Source organism: Neophocaena asiaeorientalis, unplaced genomic scaffold (genome assembly GCF_003031525.2).
Source record: "Neophocaena asiaeorientalis asiaeorientalis breed wild unplaced genomic scaffold, Neophocaena_asiaeorientalis_V1.1 scaffold359, whole genome shotgun sequence".
NCBI classification, from domain to species: domain Eukaryota; kingdom Metazoa; phylum Chordata; class Mammalia; order Artiodactyla; family Phocoenidae; genus Neophocaena; species Neophocaena asiaeorientalis.
This window is the reverse complement of record NW_020174137.1, coordinates 57,195-76,623: the sequence shown is the minus strand read 5'-3', so window position 1 is coordinate 76,623 and position 19,429 is coordinate 57,195. Positions and strand designations below refer to the sequence as shown.

Below are 19,429 nucleotides of genomic sequence, written 5' to 3'. Positions count from 1 at the left end.
TTTTAGGTGGCTGGATTATAATGCGAAATTTACCATTATTTCATCTTAAGTTAGCTGTAAGTCCTCTGCATTCTATTAAGTAACAGTGGAGCAAGAAAATTTTTTTTAAAGGACCAGTTCAATATTTGCATGGAAGAAAAAAAATCAGGTGACACCTGATATAAAACTTCTGTATTCACATATATCCATAAACCTATATACAACCCTCTCAGTCATTCTGCACTTCATCTCTTCTGGAAACGCTTTAATCTAGCTTTAGATTCCAGGGCTGTGCAGACACATGATAAATAGAATGAGTCCTCTCCTTTCCTTACTAAAGGAGAAGAGACCGAATGCAGAGGGAGGAGTATGTAAAAAATACACTTAAAAAACCCTTCCAGCATCTCTCATGTTTCTAGCCTTTCTTGACTTTTCAGTAGGTAGAAACAGTATAAAAATATGTGATATTTTCTACTCATCACCAGGAAGCTTTCAGGTTAGAGGTATGAATGAGAAATTTAAAAAGCAAAATCTAGATTCCTAAGCCCACCATCTAGAGTCATACATACACTGAGGTTTCACTGGCATTGATGTTTGTATATGGGTGAGATTGTTACTATAATTTTTGGTGGTCGAGGGAGTGATTTCTATCAAAAGAAAGACCCTTACACAGCAAGGATCCTGTATGCAGCCTAGTATCTATCCCCTAGCCCCCGACAAAGGTTGGAGTTCCAAGTTGAATTTAGGCAAAAGGACGTAATATTTCAGAACAAGCAGCAAAGGCTTCAAAGGCAGAAAATTAATAACTGATTGTTACCTTTTAAAAAAAATCAGCGTTAGTAAACATTCTACCCATGAAGTGTGACCCCCTTTCCTCTATGCCATTACTGTTTGTTTTTAGCGGAAAGGCAAGAATTAAAAGAATGGCATGTTAAAATAAGGAAATTGGAATTTGTAGGTCAAGGTGTGTTTACTGTACATAAAAGTTAAAAAATGGATCAAATATCTGGATATTTTTTTCTATTTGCTACAAACGCATGACAATGGAGACAACATCTGGAAAACATTTTTATTTCCTGTTAACCTGCCTGATTGGAAACATGAACACATGAATCCCATCTTACCTTGGTGTTAGATTTAAAGTGTAACTTTTAACAATTCATATCACTGTAGCCCAGTTACTATATTTAAATGTCAACACCCCAGAAAGCATAACATTCTATTATAAGGTTAAATGACCTGTGTAGACACATAATCTCTCTGATGTCTTAAGTACTGGATATTGGGAACTGGAGTGACCATGTAAAGTCTACTGTACAGGGTTAGAAGACAGAACATTATGTGCAAAAAGGTCAGTTTGTGATATCTTACATTTGTGTAAGGGCTCTGTGGCACTTAACTAGCATATTATCAAAATTAAATAAGTTCTTAATTATGTGGCATCTCAGAATCTTTAATAAGTGAAAGACTATTCACTTCCAAGATGTAGATGACCTGGTTGTAGTACACAATATTTTCTTAACTGTCTTCATGAGAACATCTTAACCTCCACCCTCTTCCATGAAGGAACTCAAAAGACATGATCTTCCAAAAATATGTTGGGAAACATTGATTTAAAAAACACTTTATAGGAACTTCCCTGGTGGTCCAGTGGCTAAGACTCCATGCTCCCAATGCAGGGGGCCCAGGTTTGATCCCTGGTCAGGGAACTAGATCCCACATGCCACAACTAAGAGTTGCCCCAACTACAGATTCCGCATGCTGCAACTAAAGATCCTGCATGCTGCAACAAAGAAGGATCCTGTTTGTCGCAACTAAGACCCAGCGCAGCCAAATAAATAAATACATAAATAATTAAAAAAAAATATATAAAACACCTTATATATTATTTAATTTAATCCCCCCAAAACATTCCTGTGAAGAAGCAAGCACACCAAGTCAGACGAATTCTAAGCCATAATTAAGGAAACAAAAAGAGGGTTGCCAAAACATGGAAAAGCTTTGACTGGAACCTGACCTTCTGACACTAAGTTTTCACTATGACTAACTTCTTATGGAACACAATACCTATTCAGAAAATTTTCTAAGTTTGTTTTCTTTTCCTTATAATAGATCTTTGTTTTATTTTTCCCTCTATCTTAGATATATATACACATAATCTGTGGGCTTTATTTACTGGAACGTGCAGAAGATAACAAGATTACTTTAGAGCTGCAGAACATGTCTTCAGAAGAAACAATTTCACTAAAATTCTTCATGCAGTAATATAAAAAAGAAAAATATTTGAAGAAATATGATGAACATGTAAGATGAAACAAAAGAAGTATAAACTAACCTCTCAGTACACACAAAAGAGAAAGAACTCAAATTTTGCATATTTTTTCTAGAGAAAGAAAAGTTGACTCTTTCATGATTTAAGTAAAATCACCAGTTTGTGCAAATTTTCATTTTCCCACTCATATTTAGCAATATTATTCTCTGGTTTTCTATCATGATTACCTCTTTTCCACCTACTCTTGATCGTCTTTTTTGACTAAGAGAACAAAGCCAGGTATTTACAAGATGTATATTTAATCTTGCTCTGTGAAGATAAATTACCATGTTTTTTGTTTTTGTTTTTGTTTGTTTGTTTGTTTTTTTGCGGTGCACGGGCCTCTCACTGCTGTGGCCTCCCCCGTTGCGGAGCATAGGCTCCGGACATGCAGGCTCAGCGGCCATGGCTCATGGGCCCAGCCGCTCCGCGGCATGTGGGATCTTCCCGGACCGGGGCACGAACCCGTGTCCCTTGCATCGGCAGGCGGACTCTCAACCACTGTGCCACCAGGGAAGCCCAAATTACCATGTTTTGTAGTCAAAAAGGAATGCATGCATGTGCAGTTGGGGCAAATTCTGGACAAAAGATACAATGAGACCAAAAAACCCATCTGCCACTTTTGAACAGCTAGGAGCAAAAGCAGGGGGTAGGGAGCAAAAGCAGGGGGTAGGGAGCAAAAGCAGGGTACTGTGCATGCCCCCTGCACACAACACTACCTAAGGGGTGGTAAATCACCTACGCACCCCTCTGGCTGAACACTGGATACATCCCTGCCCTCACCCCATATAAGGAACCAACTTGCACCCGCCTTGGGGAGCGAGCAAGGGAAACTGTTGCTTGTTTTCATTCCCCCCCTGCTGCAGCAGGGGTTCCAAATAAAGCCTTGCCTGAAACAACAAAAAAAAAGGAATTAAGGTAAGGAATACTTTATTGTCTTATTGGCATGCTCTGTGATTCTGTATCCCTCTGTTTCCTTGAGCTGTGGCTAAATAATTTGTTCAACAAATATTTACTGAGTGTCTACCAGGGGTCAGGCAAATGTTAATGTATATATGTTCAGCTTTACCCCAGGATTTGAGTCAACTGTGTTCTCTGTTACAATGAAATTATGTGTCTCTATGTTCTCTATTTAGGAAATTCTCAATATCAAGTTATTTGAACTTGTTCCTAGGAGCTAGATTTACAACTTAGTGGTGGCAATACTAGTAGTATAAGTTCAGAATCTTTACTATATGCTAGGCACTAAGAATTTCACAAAATTATCACACTCAATTCTTATAACATCTGTTCAAGGTTTCTGGATAAGGAAAGTGAGAGTCAGAGAACTCAAGTAACCTATCCAAGCTCCTAAGACTCTTAAGCCTGATGTGAGAACCCAGGCAGTCTAACCCCAGAACTTAGGCTCTCTAAACTCTATGTTATCCATTGCCTCAATGCTTTCCTTGGACTCAAATCCATTTAGGACCTGTCCTGCCTGTTCTAACTAGTGTGCTTCAGGGGCCACGCTACTTAAGCCTCCTCACTTTGCTCTCAGAGTGCATTTGAGTATGTTGTCTGGATTTCGAATGCTGCCTTGTCAGTCTTCTCACTGCAGTGTCCTCTGTACCTGTTATGACATCCACCTTGACAATTTGGATTCCTCGCCTTCCTAGCTGGAAGAACTTCTTCCTTACAGCTTATTCTGTTTTTAAGCTCATGTACCGCCACCGTGTTGTTCTGTGTTACCAAATCCCCTCCTGATCTTGAGGTTCCATTGCCTTTAAAGGTATCACTCTGACATGTTCTCTGATTTCTTTTGCACCCAATGCCCAATTTTTCCCCCCAGGTCTAAGCTTCTGAGACAGCTGTAACATCTGGAACAATGAGCAGCCACTCTACAAACTCTTCCTCCTCATAGTTTTCTAATTAGAGCCTAAAATGTAATTATTTATTTATACAAGAACGGGGGCATTTTGACTGTCACAACTAGCTGAAAATAGCTTCTAAGAAAGTTTTCTTGCCTTTAAACTTTCTTCTCTAAAATATGTCATCCCCAAATACTGATCTGATCATAACAATTTCTTTTTCAAAATATTTCAATAATTCACAAACACCAAAGCATAATAAAATCCAGTTGACTTGGCACAATATCTAAGGTTCTCTATGAACTCACATGAAAGCCATTTCCCAGTCTTACCTAAGCGTACTCTGTCCTTTCACAGCAGCCTCTAAACTATGGTAGGCATACTTTTGGGGTACCAGAAGATTTTAAAGATATGTGAGCAGAGGGATAGTTTTAAGAAAATGTGCTTTGTTTACATTTGTGTCTCTACTGCTTGGAACATGGTGAGTACTCAGTAACTATACTTTGAATGAATGAATGAATCTTAACAGTCTATAAATATTCTTCTAATACAGATCTATTTGAGAAAATCCCCACAGTCTTCAAATTCTCCAAGCCCAAGTTGCCTTTCAGAATAATTTTGCTTCCACTTTCCAAAAGGAAGGCATGCTTCTCACACATTCCAAATATTACTAGGGTACCTTGCCATGGGGAAGAAAATTGTCTGGGAGAAAAATAAAAGGAAAATTTGAAACATTGTGTTGATATGAAGTGAATGACCCTAATAACTTGGAAATCAGTTCTTTTGCAACTTAGTTTCTAATTCATGCTTTCACCAAAATTAGAGAAGCATTTAATAGATTTATTAACAGAGAGAGAATTAAAAGAGAGAGGATGAATTTCGAAGATAAATCACTGGGATAGTTTTGTCTTGTTTTGGGAGGGCTTACAGCTGGGCTCCTACAATTTAGAAAAACAAAGTTGTTGCTGAACTCTGTTTAACTCAAACAATAAGTAATAATCACCCACCAATTTATGAACTAACTTTTTTAAAATCTCATTAAATAATGTATTTTCAGCAACATTTCATTTTTTATGTTTAACAAACATAGATCAAAATTTTTAGAATAATTATCTTTGCTGGATAAAGGGTTTACTAATAATAACTGTAATGATAAATTCATCCAGGAGAATGCTTTAAACGTTTAGTGTTGTAATCAAGAAATTTAAAAATATATACTTATGTTTACTGCAAATAAGTATGAAAGGGGGACCAGTAAAAGACTTTTAAGTATAAAAATACATTACATTGGAATACAGTTCTGTGGGAAAAGTGTTACGTAGTCAAAGAAAACAAGGAATGCTGTAAAATAAACTATTGCTTAAAAAGCCTATGCATGTATTTTTTAAATTATTGTTAAAAAATATCAAATGTTTCTGATATTTAGATTCTAATGAGTATATTTAAATAAGTTATATAGCAGCTCATTTTCAAATATCAATATTTTCAGTACAGTACAAAATTTTCTTTAAACTTCTGACAAAATAGTTCTATCTGTCAACTTAAAAATACACAAGCAGAAATAAAGGCTTCTAGAATTCTTTCTGAGAACACATGAAATGGTTTGAAGCCACTCTTTTAAAATGATCTAGTTTTCTACTTACATTTCATAGTATATTTATTTTATTAAGGTGGCCCCTCAGCCTAATGACTCTTTCCAACATTTCTTTGGTTACCAAAAGGCAGTGAATCTTTCAAGATTTCACCAATGCTATATTTCTCTTTGAAGTAATCCTTCATTCCAATGCCCTGACTTCTGTCATAATCCATGACTCTTTTTTTTTTAACATCTTTATTGGAGTATAATTGCTATACATTTTTGTGTTAGTTGCTGCTGTATAACAAAGTGAATCAGCTATAAGTATATGATATTTCCACAGCTATCCTGACTTGTAGCTACTTGTCTCTATCTGCTCAAATAGATGATAAACATCCTAAAAGGTTTCATTCATTGTTATATGACCCAGAGGCCCAGTAAATCGCTTTGTATCAAAGAAGGAAGTGCTTCAGGGTACTGCTGAATGACTTAATATTTTTATTAATTGAAGGTAAAGGATATTAGGCTTAGAAACTGGAAGAATGATGGCAAAATAGACAAAATTAGGGAAAGAATAACTTGCAGGGAAAGACATTAGGAATAATCGTTTGGTTTTCGGCTGGTTGGTTTGGGTAAGACTGGCACAGCAAAGTGGAGATGTCCTAAGGTCAGAAACAGGAGACTGAAGTGTCTGTGAAAGAACGGAGCTCAAGAGATAAATTAAGGAATGAGAGATGACAGACAACTCTCTTAAAGTGGATGAGCTCACTCTGGGATGAGTTCCAGATTAGCATACATCATTTAGACGAACAGAAGAAGTTCAAGAAGGATGGAGCTAGCAGGGAAGGTGAAACGGGGCCTGATAAATGCAGGGATGAAGTGAGGAGTGAGATTTAAAAAGGAGCAAATGATCAATGCTGTTGAAGGACTGAGACTAGTCAACTAGGGTAAAGACTAAAATATAGCCAAAGGGTGATAGTTGGGCAGAGGTAGAAGACCAAAGGGCCTTGTATTTTAAGAGAGGTGTGGAAATCAAAGAAAGGAATTTATGAATAAGAATGGAAAGTAGCATAGAGCAGAAATCTGAAGTGTGGCAATATAAAACGTGCTGCAGTTATGAGAGGTGGCAGACATATCGAGCTCACAGTTTGTTATTGCTGTTATTTTGTTTTAAAGTTAAAATGGGAAGAGGACTGCCACACAACAGAGAAATAAGAATGATGGGGGAATTTCAGGAGATAAGTGCAAGGGGATACACTGAATTGATGGCCTGTAAAATTCTTACATATTGTTTCCTACATTTTGTATTCAGCATCTTTACAATTCCAAAATGCTTTAATATACTGTATTATAAACAGAAGCTCTAGTATTGTTCCTTAGATAAATAAGTTGATATTTAAGATAAAGAGGAAAAATAATAGTAAATCAATTAGAATTAAATTCAAAATAGTAAATCAATTGAATATATAGAATTATATTCAAATCAGATAGAATATAATATTCATATATTATATTCAATAATAGTAAATCAATTAAAAATAATAGTAAATCAATTAAGTATTATCCTAAAGCTTTTTATGCATTGTGATACTATGTTAGAAAATAAAAATTAATTTAGACCGAACAAGCCTGTGTTGATAAATTATATTAAATATATCACGCCCACATCACTTATTTTAGATTTTAAGTTTCTAACCCTTCTAAGATGTAATTGCACCTCCTTGTAAAAGTCAGTTTTTACTGACTTTTAAAAGTCAGATTATTACCCTTAATAATCGTAAACTATCTTTTTATTCTTATTTTGTTGACATGAATAGAAAAAACAGTAATTTCAAATTTACCTTTTTAAAAATCAAGATACAACTTTTAAAATAACAATATAAATAGGATCTTCTGGGAATTTTTGAACCAAGTTTAACATCTACATTAATTAACATTCTTCTGAAACATAATAATAATGAAGCATTTAGAGATAATGAAAATAGCTACTCGAAAAGATATAAATAAGGGATAACTATGCCAAAAGATTCACACTTGCCTTAATTTTCCAACTATTCAAAAATATCTAAAGAGCTTGGTTTTCCAATGACTGAATCAGACTTTGGAAAGCCTTCACATAGGTTACGTAAAGAAGATGAAATAGAAAAAGAAAGAAGTCTACTTTTTTACACATTCTGCATTTATACAACTTTGAAGTTTTCTATAAGCTAAGGTGCTTTTTTTTTTACAAAAACAGAAACAAATAAAAATTCGACCAGAAGACTAACGGAACTGCATGAGGGGAATTTTCTCCCATCAGCCATTTCGGCCCACTTGATCCCCTCTGGAGCATCAGAAAGAGGAAAGGGATGGGGCAGAATTTGTCAGACTCCAGGTATAACCATAAGCCAGGAAAACAGCTTTCATAAGCTACAGACCACAGGGCAGAGAATACCAAATGCTTCTGGTTATCACTTTTATATCCAGAGGGACAGAATTCTGTTCCTCAAGATTAGTAAAAGAAAACCTTTCCCACCATTCAGCTAATTTCAATCATGGTACTTTTCCTGAACATATCACTTAGTGAGTCAGAACCCTTCCCTTATCGCTTGCCTCATTACCATTTTGTCTTTTCAGGTTCAAAAAATGAGTTCTTTCTTTTGATAAGCAATATAAAACAGGGGAATGAGGGATTTCAAAGAATGAAACACACACAATCCTTCTTAACTAACCAATTAACCATTAATAGAAAATAGAGTCTGGACTTTTGCTACCTGGTTGGATACTATGTATCAATATGTCTTCTTATGTGACAGGATGATGTCTCTGTACAATTTTAATTCAACAAACATTCATTCAACAAATATTGGCTAAATACCTAATGTTTGTCAGGAACAGTCTCTGGTGTTTGGGATACAACAAAACAACAATATCCGCCCTCCTGAAATGTACATATTCCAGTGGAGGGGCTGGGGTAGGGGATGGGGAAAGAAACCCACAGCAAATATAATAAATGAAATTCTGTAATAGGCTAGAAGATGATAAGTGTCATGGGAAAAAGAGGACATAGGTCAGAGTAATTTTTGAGGAACAAGTTTGAAACAAATGTCAACTTTTGATAAAGTATGAACTCCTGAACCTCATATATTTATGCCAAGCCTTAATAAGACTCCTTATACAGGTTTTGTAATTAAAAATTCTACACGTTAAGTATGTTGCAAACATCAGACTAGAAGTAAGCCTGAGTAATACAATTTAAAGACTCGCGACAGGAAGGACTTGTGTGTTTTTGTCCCCACTGTATCCACTGAGCCTGGAACAGTGCTTAGCTCATGATATGTACTCAATAAATATGAGTTTGATGAAGGAAGTGAAATATGGTTGGGGACAATGGGGACGAGTGATAAGTGATGAGGATGCTCGAGATTTCAGGCCATAATATAAGAGCTGCTCAAACTCTTCATATGCTCAAGGGGCAGAATTTGACTTTCAACCTAAGCAAACTCTTTTTTCACATTACAATGGAATTTTTGCCAAATGTATGTTTACTGCATCTCAGTTGTTGATTGCAGCTACTCTTCTGCAAAGGAGATGGAGTCGGTTTATGGTGTATTTTATTTTTCTACCTTACTACAGAGTCAGCAGCTGATAATGTGTTGACAGGCTCAGGAAAGCCAATTAAAGGGCTATACACAGAAAATTAGACCTTCCTCTGCAGCTGCAATAAAATGTAGAAAGATATAACCATCCATGTTAACCGGGAAACTCCTCTTATGTCCTGAAAGGAAGGATAAATGTCTTATCCTTATGCCAACTGTGGCAAGCTGCAAAGGAGTCTGCCTTCAGGACACTACGTGAGGGTGGAGACCAGGACAGCAGGGTCCAAGTGTGGAAAGATGTCATTTGCAGCTCAATGCAGCCAGATTAAGAATAATAAAAAAAAAAAGAATCTGATTAGCAAGGACTAAGCTATGAATCTATGAATTGTCAGCTTAAGATCTGTAGTTATCTTCTTCCAAGAAAGCAGAGAACACTGTGGTAGTTCTCTGTGTTACATTAGTTGTCCAAAGGCACAAGAACACCATCTTTAGAAAATATGAGTCCCAGAAAAGTTTATGTCATTTTTTATGTACAGCAGCAATTATTTTCAGTTGTCTGTACACACGAGCTCCTTTATGGCAGAAATCATATCTTTTTCAACATTTTATTGTATAAACTCAATAAATGGCAGTTACATGAAACAATAAATGAAGAAATGTAATCTGTTTTGCTTTGCTAGCAATGTTCAAATGAAAATTATTCAATAAAACTAAAAATTAGAAATTATGATCAGCTTGCATGACAAGTAGAGAATTATGGAAGTTATATAAAACTGAGCACTTTCAATGGTCTAAATTGTCTAGACTAGATAGCTAGGTTGACCACATTTAGCAAACAACTGCTCCATTTCCTTTTGATCTGCAGAAAAAGTTTTAATAGTTATAGAAATTATATATATCACATAATACCTTTTATTAACAAACTCTAGCTTTAAAAAGGGACTGGCTTTAAAAATGAGAAGAGTTAAGGAACAGTCTCAATATTAAATAAAAGGCTTACAGTGAGACACAAAGAAGACATTAATAAGATCAAGATCATGTATTCTCGGACATGTATTACTCTTTTACCTGATATGCTGACAGCTACGTACTCAATTCATATAATTATCACAGCATAAAGGAGGAATGTTTATGAAGGCAAGTTCATTGATAATGTAAAACAAAATGGTCGCAGTGTGCCCACTATGAGCAAATGCTGAAACATTACCCATTTAATGAGAATTAATAATACATTAAAACCTACAATTAAGTACATAGAAAAAAAACAAACGCTGCCTAGACTCAGGAAAGATACTACACAGGCTGCAGTTTGATGCTGGATCTGCCTTTTCAGTTATTTTAAAATGTTCCTAAATATCTATGCCACAGATATTTGGATAAGTTTTCTTTGTTTTGCAGAAGTTGCGGGGACATTTTATAGCCCCTACATAAACAACAAAAAAGTACCTGAAGAATTGCAACCTCATTACGAAGCTGGCTTTCTTGTTTTGTTGGAAATCTTAACTTGTCAATGATCTTAATAGCTACATCTCTTCCTGTTTTACGATGTTTTCCTTTAAAATAAAAAAGAGAAATATTAGCATAATCTTATTATATATCATCTCTATTAAAGAATACCAGAATTTATAAAAACCGTTTGGAATTATAAAAATGCTTTACTGAATAAATTAACATTTCTGATGAGCACCGACTTATATCCATAAAGATTTCACTTCTTAGCTTCATTTCTACATCAAATATGCACTATAAAATTAGCTACAATTTAGAACACAAAAGAATTAGGACATTAAAAGCTATTTGCATGAACAGCCTGATATTTTCTTGTAAAATACATGTTTTAGAAACAGGATATTGAGCTACTTGATATAGAAAATATTCATACCACGGGCAAAAGTCCTCTCCTTAAGAAAGTATAATTTTAGGGCTTCCCTGGTGGCGCAGTGGTTGAGAGTCCGCCTGCCAATGCAGGGGACACGGGTTTGTGCCCTGGTCCAGGAAGATCTCACATGCCGCGGAGCGGCTAGGCCCGTGAGCCATGGCCGCTGAGCCTGCGCGTCCGGAGCCTGTGCTCCGCAACGGGAGAGGCCAGAACAGTGAGAGGCCCGCGTACCACAAAAAAAAAGTATAATTTTAAAGTCCTAAAAAACGAATGTATGTTATAATGGAACGAATAAAAGTCTTGGCTCTGTCCCTTATTAGCTTCATGATCTTGAGCAAATCACTTAAGCTTTCTGAGCTCCTCATCTTCAATGGTAGGGTTGTGAGAATTAGGTGTAATAAGATACGTACAGTACACAGAGTGCCCAGATAACTATACACACTCAAAAATATGAATTATCATCATCATCATCATTGTCATCACCTGACAGTCCCTTTACGTACATCACATCCCATTTAATTCTCACAGCAAGTTTTCTAGGGAATCACAGGGTAACCCTCAAGCTTTTAACTCCTACACTACTAGATTATAGAAGGTATAGAATATAGGAATGCTAATTGAATTTGAAAATGAACCTAATTACTCATTTTTTTGGTCACATACAAACTAACTTGAAATTCCATTATTTCTACATTTGGTGTAAATCTAGCGTTCCTTTCCCCTACATCCCACTTTCACTATTCCTTCCAACTCCTTCCAGAATACTTCCCTTCCCAACTGACAAAACTATTGTCTTGCTTCCATGTTCTCTACTTTCTTCACATCACTTTTTAACTCTTTGACTCACTGCAATCTCTATTCCAATGCAGACTTTTATTGCATCTACTGTCTTCAAGGTTGCAGCTTCTTTTGTCTCTATGCTTCTGTCCCTATGGCAACTGACCACTCTTCTGTGACTGTTCTTATCTGCCTCATCCCATATGTGTCCCGCTGTAACATTTTTTTTTTTAACATCTTTATTGGAGTATAATTGCTCTACAATGGTGTGTTAGTTTCTGCTGTATAACAAAGTGAATCAGTTATACATATACATATGTTCCCATATCTCTTCCCTCTTGCATCTCCCTCCCTCCCACCCTCCCTATCCCACCCCTCTAGGTGGTCACAAACCACTGAGTTGATCTCCCTGTGCTATGCGGCTGCTTCCCACTAGCTATCTATTTTACGTTTGGTAGTGTATATATGTCCATGCCACTCTCTCACTTTGTCACAGCTTATGGAGGCCTCTTCCTATGCCTGCTCCTTCACCGTTGTATGTTACAATTACCTGGCACCTGCTGGTTTCTCTAACCTCATTTCTTATGCCTGTTTCACCTCCACACTATATGCAGTTATGTACATTTACTCTTCTTTATATACCATGATTTCTTTGCATGCAATTATTACACTGCAGAAGAATTTTCTATGTAGTACTTGGTCTCCTCTATTATACAGTTATGCCTTAACAAAAAGCACAATGGTTGCTGACTTGTTAGATTTTCTATCAAAAAAAAATCTGTGCATTCTGTAAGAATCAAAATTACTTTTAGAGTAGAATTTAATTAGCTTTTAAATAAAAAGCACAATATTATACTATGGTAAATAATATTGAATGAGACATTGTGATTATTTCGGAGCACCCTAACCTCACCAAAAAAAGATAATCTGTTACTGATTATATTAAGGAAATGAAAGTTATGATGTCATTTTATAAGGCAGGTGAAACATTGATATTAAATCTTTCTTAAAGACTTGAAAAATGTCATTGAACTGGCTGGAATCAAAAACAGCAGAAGTTTTAACTAAATTCACCAAATAGCTTGACAATAAGAAAAAGGTAAAAATTCAGTATTTTACTTCAAAAATGTAAAAAATGCAAACCTTACCAAAATACATAATATTATTAAAGATGTTAGAATTAAAGAATTTTTGAATGGATTTCTATAGCATTCTGATCAAATATGCTAAGAGGAAAAGGAATCTTTATGATTACAGCTGCCTTGTTTCTCAATATTTTGCCTAAATAAACCAATATTTAACCAGTATAGTGTATAGAGTTTGTCGATATTTAAGCAAAAGTTTGTTGATATTTAGTAGTAGAAAAATTTCTCTTTCAAAACAGAAAGGTACCAAATTTCCATTTAGTGACTACCTCAAGAGAAATTTCTAAAGAGGTCAAACACAGAGAGACATACATAAAAACGTATCTACATATAGGTCCTTTATATTTTTCTTGGAGATATTACTTTTCTAAACAAAAATGCTAAAACTTTAAATTAATAAAAATACTTAGTGAATTAACCTACCTCCATAAACAATTCCAAACTGCCCAGAACCCAGTACCTCATCAGGAAAAATCTGATAAACTGTGCTGATGTCCTGTAGGTGCAAGTCCAGAGAAAAACAAACATGAAGTGGAACAAAAGATTAGTCCTAATAAACTCTATATTTTATTAAATATATCATTAACACTGATAAATATTTTAAAAATAAACAATTAAAATTTAAATGCTAGATGAAATCTACAATCTATCTATAATATTAAAAACCCACTCTTCGATTTAATATAATATTGTAATGTTGGACAGCTATTCTAATCTTAAGCAGCAGAAATCTTCCAATGTTCAATTATATAGGTTTCATGAGAGAGAAAAAAGACTTAAAACTATATGTCATTTACATACATAATGTCAGTATTCAAAAAGTGATTTGCTTATTGCAATGGTTATTCAGAAATCTCACATTAAATAATCATGGTTCCCAAGCATATGTCTGTGTGAGTCCTGATTCCAACCATTTCATTCTTTATGGCTAAAATGCTGTGGCTGCCTCTTTATCAATCATCCACATCCACATGAATTTAAACTGAAGGAAGAGGGGGCTGAATCACTGTGAGTGAGCCAGAGACACCACAAAAAGATGACAACCCATAATGAAATTCTCATCTGTGAGGTAACCACACTCTTCTACTTTTACCACTTCTGGAGGTTAACAAGTCTCCAGATGTCTACTCTTTCCTCTTTGAAATAATAACTGCTAAGTAAAGCATTCTGTTTTAGATGACTTTGCTTAGTCTGTGATTTTGATGACCACACTCATGAAAGCACAATGTAATACTTTTTCACTTTCAGTATTCCTATGACATCCTATGGAATTTTCTGCCTATCCTCCACTCTCGTACTCTTTGTCCTTTCAAAAATAAAAGTCCTGGACTTCCTTGGTGGTGCACTGGTTAAGGATCCGCCTGCCAATGCAGGGGACATGGGTTCGAGCCCTGGTCTGGGAAGATCCCACATGCCGCGGAGCAACTAAGCCTGTGCGCCACAACTACTGAGCCTGTGTGTCACAACTACTGAAGCCTGCGTGCCTAGAGCCCGTGCTCTGCAACAAGAGAAGCCACTGTAATGAGAAGCCCGCACACTGCAATGAAGAGGAGCTCCCGCTCGCCACAACTAGAGAAAAGCCCACGTGCAGCAACGAAGACCCAACGCAGCCAAAAATAAATAAATATTTAAAAAAACAAAAATAAAAGTCCTTTTACATCACATCCCACCCTCTGCATATTCCATACATTGCTATCCTTTCCCTTTGTCCTTCCCCCCAGAAAACAACTACAAGTTCTCTCTATTCTGTGATCCCTTCAGAGTATCCATGGTTCAGAGTTCAAGGTTGTTTGAAGACAAGAACATGAATTAATACTACTCCAGTATTCTGAGTCCAAACTGCTACTCCATCTTTCTCTGATAGCTCAATGGCCACCCAGAATTTTCAGCCAAACAGGGTGGAAGAACCCCACAGGAATCTAGAATTTCCCAAGAGGCTTATAGGTAGATCAGTATTTCCCAAAGTCTTCTCTGGCTAAGCAAGTACAACAGGAACCTTCAGGTCTTTAGAAATCTAGCTCATGATTGACAAAACAAGAATATGTCTAATTTTCATTACAAAGTTTCCCTAATTCTCTCAATCATATTTGGTTTTCAGTTTACTTTATGCCAATTTAGCAAAGGTTGCAAAGCTATGCTAGTGATGAATCGAGTTTCATGGAGTTTATTCTTTAAAATATAGACTCAGATCAGTGTAAGGCTACAAACTTTTTCCTTTTGGTGACAGGTATAGCAGTCAAAATAGAGGGAAAGATCGAGTCACAGGATGAGGTAGGAAAGGCCTTATTACTTTTGGGCTGCTTGCTACAGTGACAAAGTATAACCAAAAGAACCAAACATATGACAGAGTGTAAATTATTTCATAATATGTATGATCTACAATTTTCAAAAACTGAGCTGAAAGGATGGAGTTATGTGGCACAGCTGACTAGGGTGCTAGAATGTGGATCCATAAAATCTGACTTATGCAGCTTTCTGAGGTCTCCTTGTTAAGTACAAGTGATTGTAAGAGTACATGCAGCTCCTTGTCATATGACAGCACTTCTGGGTAGCAATCAAGGAATGAGAATAAGGACATGTTTAAGCTATTCATGCAACTCAAATAATTTATTTCATTTTATCTGGTATTACATAGTATCAACCATTTAAAGTTCCAGTACCAAGATGCGCAAACATGTGAAAAATCAGGCACTGCATTGTAATTGTTTATCTGAGATGAAAAAATAGGTATTTAACTTTCCACCCTGCAGAACAGATGATAGAAAATCACTAAGAGAATTGATACAATGTAATGTTTCTAAAATTTTATAGAAGAAAAACATCCAAAAGGACCCTATTTTATTTTCTAGAAAACACTAAAAAATTAAAATTTCAGATCAATAAAAATGTATTTTATGATGCTCTTATTTTCAAATAAAGGATCACAGTAGCAAAGTTTTATATTAGTAGGTACACACTCACCACATTTTCTTGAATCTGGGAATTTGATACCGAAATACTCAGAGAAATATCTCCTGGAAATACATGTTCAAAAATACACAAAATAAGTGAGAGAGATAATAGCAAAACAAGTAAATACATGCTTATTAATCAAGCTGCAGGGCTGTTTTAAAACCATAATGATTAGACTTTTCTAGAAAAATGTCTATTAGAATGTTTCTTTCCTTTTACAGTTACAGATTTACTCTGTACTTGGCTTTGAAAAATAATAATATTTTGTCAGTTTAGAGTTAGGAGTCGTAAAGACTTGGGTTCAAATACTGGTGTGCCATGTCGTAACTCTGGTACAAGCTGAGACAACTTAATGTCTCTAGGGCCTGATTTCCTCACCTGTAAAACAGGCTAATCATTAACATCCACCTATTGGGGTTATTTTAGGCATGAAAATAGAGACCTCACATAAAATGCTTAGCACCCAACTAGGCATATATATTCTATTAATATGTATATTGGTTGTAGAGATCAATTAAAAAGTTGTGATAGATCATTAGATAACACACTGTGATGTGAAAACAGAGGGCTTTTTGCCACAGGCTTCATTATTAATAGCCATTATAAGATTTTAAGTTGCATTTTAAATAGATACTCCTCTAAAATATCTTTTAGAAATTCATCCTCAATACTTGATCCTGTTTGCATTTTGGTAAAATTTATCTCATTCTACAATGAACAGGGGTTTCTTCCTGGGATAAAATGATCAAGAGTTTCCAGGTATTCTGCACACTAAGTGTCCTGCCCAGAATAGCATATTAGGTGGTTTTGAGGACATATGTTAAACTCACATTTGCAAATGGCAAGACCGGCATTCCAGGTCAAGCTCAAGCTGACTAGATTACTTCTTCTTTTATGACCAACAGCTCTAGGTTTCCGCTATTGCCTAATATATTGGGTTGACATGCATTTGTTCAGAATTTTAATGTAAAATGAAAAATAAAATAGTGTCATTTAATGAATGACATATCTTAGTATGTGTAGCAGCAGCTTTTATTTGGAGACCCTATGTCCGCCAATAAAATAAATCATCCCCAAAGAGTCTCTCTTCACCTGTTCTAAAGATAGTCAGAAAACTAGCAGACTCACTGTGCACGTTGGTTCCTGAACCCACGGAGGAACCCTTGGGAATAACGGGCATGAGGGCATGCCGGATCGCCATCTCCCACATCCTGGCCACGTCTGCACCAATGCCACTGGTGAGGACACTGCTACTTGGTGGTGGGCTGGAGGGATTGACCACATTTTCTCCCACATAATACACGACATTTGCTGTAGTGATCTCAAAACAGTGAGGATTGGCCCCGTTAGGGATTAAAGCTGATGGTTTTGCTGGTTCCAGAGATAAAATTTCTGATAAAGGAATCTCCTGTGAAAGAAAGAGTGTGTTAAATGCAGTTTATCAAAACTATGTAAACTTTCAAATAAAATTCATGCCAGGGACATGTGAGAAATGGCATTACAATCAGCCATCAAATGGTTTAGTAAGACACAGAATATTACTAAGAAAAATACAAAAATATCTTTAGTAGGGGAAAATTTATCATCTCCTTTCTACAGAAAAATTCAAGTGACTTTTTTACTATGTTCATGTGGTAAGAATAAATATGAATAAGAATAATAATTTTGAATCTGCATCAAAATCTAAGACTTAGAATGTAAATGATAATTTTTATAACGGTGAGGTAAAATCACGACCCTTTTGAAATGCATTTGGGTATGCGCAGCTGTTTTTAAATTTCAACTATTCTTTAAGGCACTGAAAATGAATCATACAATTTGATTTGATAGATGTTAATATAATAATATAGCCACATGAATAGTTTTAATGAGAAAAACCACAGAGAGTGGTTTTAAAAGTAGTTGCTTTTTGTTTGTTTTGTTTGTTTTGTTTTTAACTTACATCTGCTTAGTTTGTTATTAAGTATAAAAGCCCAGCTAATCAACTCATTAAATTGACAGTTAAGGCAGGACACTTGAACTACATTAACAGGATTTAAAAAGTGGTTGGTCTTTTAGTAGCTCTCTGGTAATCCCACATGCGCACACACACATACACAAATTTGTACAGTACTCTGGATATAGGATTTCCCCCCAAAATCTTATATAATGTGCTGTTCACAATCTGCAGTATTTTGAAAACTATATAAATTGGACATGACCAAATTAGAGATGTCTGATAAACTCTTACAAAGTATTTGGGAACTTCAGCTCTAGTCCTGAAAAGATCAATTTTAACCTATGAAAAAGGAAAATTCATATAAAATCACAAGGCTTAACAGACATCTTTGAAAAAAAAAATCAAATTGCAACTCAGTTTTCTACTTTTTCAAATATGACCAAGAGAAAAAGAAGTACAAGTAGTAATGTCTGCATTTTTTAAAAAAACTATTAACTGAGTGGACTTGGGGAAGAAAAAAAAAAACTATACAGTATTATCGCACTCCACAAATGTGCAGAATCCCAAAATGTGCCAGCACTGAAAAACTGCCTTGCGTTGAGGTTTTCCAAGAGGTACAACGAGCCTGCCAAGAAAGCATCTGGTCTGTACTAACGGCTTGCTGTCTTCAGTACAGGCCTTCACAATGTCACTCATGCTGCTCTTGGAAAAATCCCTTAATGTAAAAGAGTATTCAGTGCTGATAGGCGGGGCTATGATCGATGGTGTGGGATTGAATCCATATGCACACTGAGCTTCATTTCATTGTCAAGAATTTGAACAAGCTGTTGCATGGATGGAAGGTGACCAGATTCCAGCTTAGACCACACAGGTACATCAGTCAAAGTGATCTCAAATGCACCTGTTAACATACACTGGTTCTCAATCATGTTGCTCAAGAAGACCATCATGCATGCAGAGACCTTATTTTCTTGGCCTCACTGCCAGATGCTAGGAGCTTGCATGCCAAACAAAGCAAAAGGATCCTTGCCAACTATTATTAAGCCTAATTAATAGGCTAGCTTGAAGACCGACAGGAAAGATGCTATGTGTCTATATATTGGTTGAGGGAGGTAATTCTCTCCTTCAATGAGGATGCCTGGGTACCGCTAGCTAACAATCCGCGTGTACTCCTAAAACACCCACCTATAACCTCAGGAAACACAAATCTCGAACTTGAGCAGCGGCCCCGTGGCGTACTGCATCTTTGATCTCTTGCCAGGCACACCTCCCAGGTTGGCCGAGGCATAGCTCTGGACCACCGCCGACGCCGCCACCAGGAGAAGTAGCAGAAGCCTCATCTTAAAACAAGCCAGCCATTTCGGCCACCCTCAGACTCTAAAAGTAGTTGCCTTTAAGACAATATAGATACTAAAAAAATTAATCACCACACTGTCTTCCAGGAGG

The 19,429-nt window shown here is 36.1% G+C and overlaps 1 protein-coding gene and 1 pseudogene across 3 annotated transcripts in view; both read right to left on the bottom strand.

The window, feature by feature from the left end:
- The window catches only part of PRKD1 (protein kinase D1), an 83,885-nt gene that overhangs the window by 29,599 nt on the left and 34,857 nt on the right, over window positions 1–19,429 (bottom strand). For all 3 annotated transcript variants that reach the window (XM_024754950.1, XM_024754949.1, XM_024754951.1), the window contains exons 9-12: window positions 17,173–17,452; window positions 16,054–16,106; window positions 13,516–13,588; window positions 10,738–10,844 (exon numbers count right to left, since the gene is read on the bottom strand). In XM_024754950.1, coding sequence (XP_024610718.1) covers window positions 10,738–10,844; window positions 13,516–13,588; window positions 16,054–16,106; window positions 17,173–17,452 — 513 coding nt within the window. The remainder of the gene's footprint in view (window positions 1–10,737; window positions 10,845–13,515; window positions 13,589–16,053; window positions 16,107–17,172; window positions 17,453–19,429) is intronic.
- LOC112406227 (thioredoxin reductase-like selenoprotein T) lies at window positions 18,704–19,323 on the bottom strand (annotated as a pseudogene).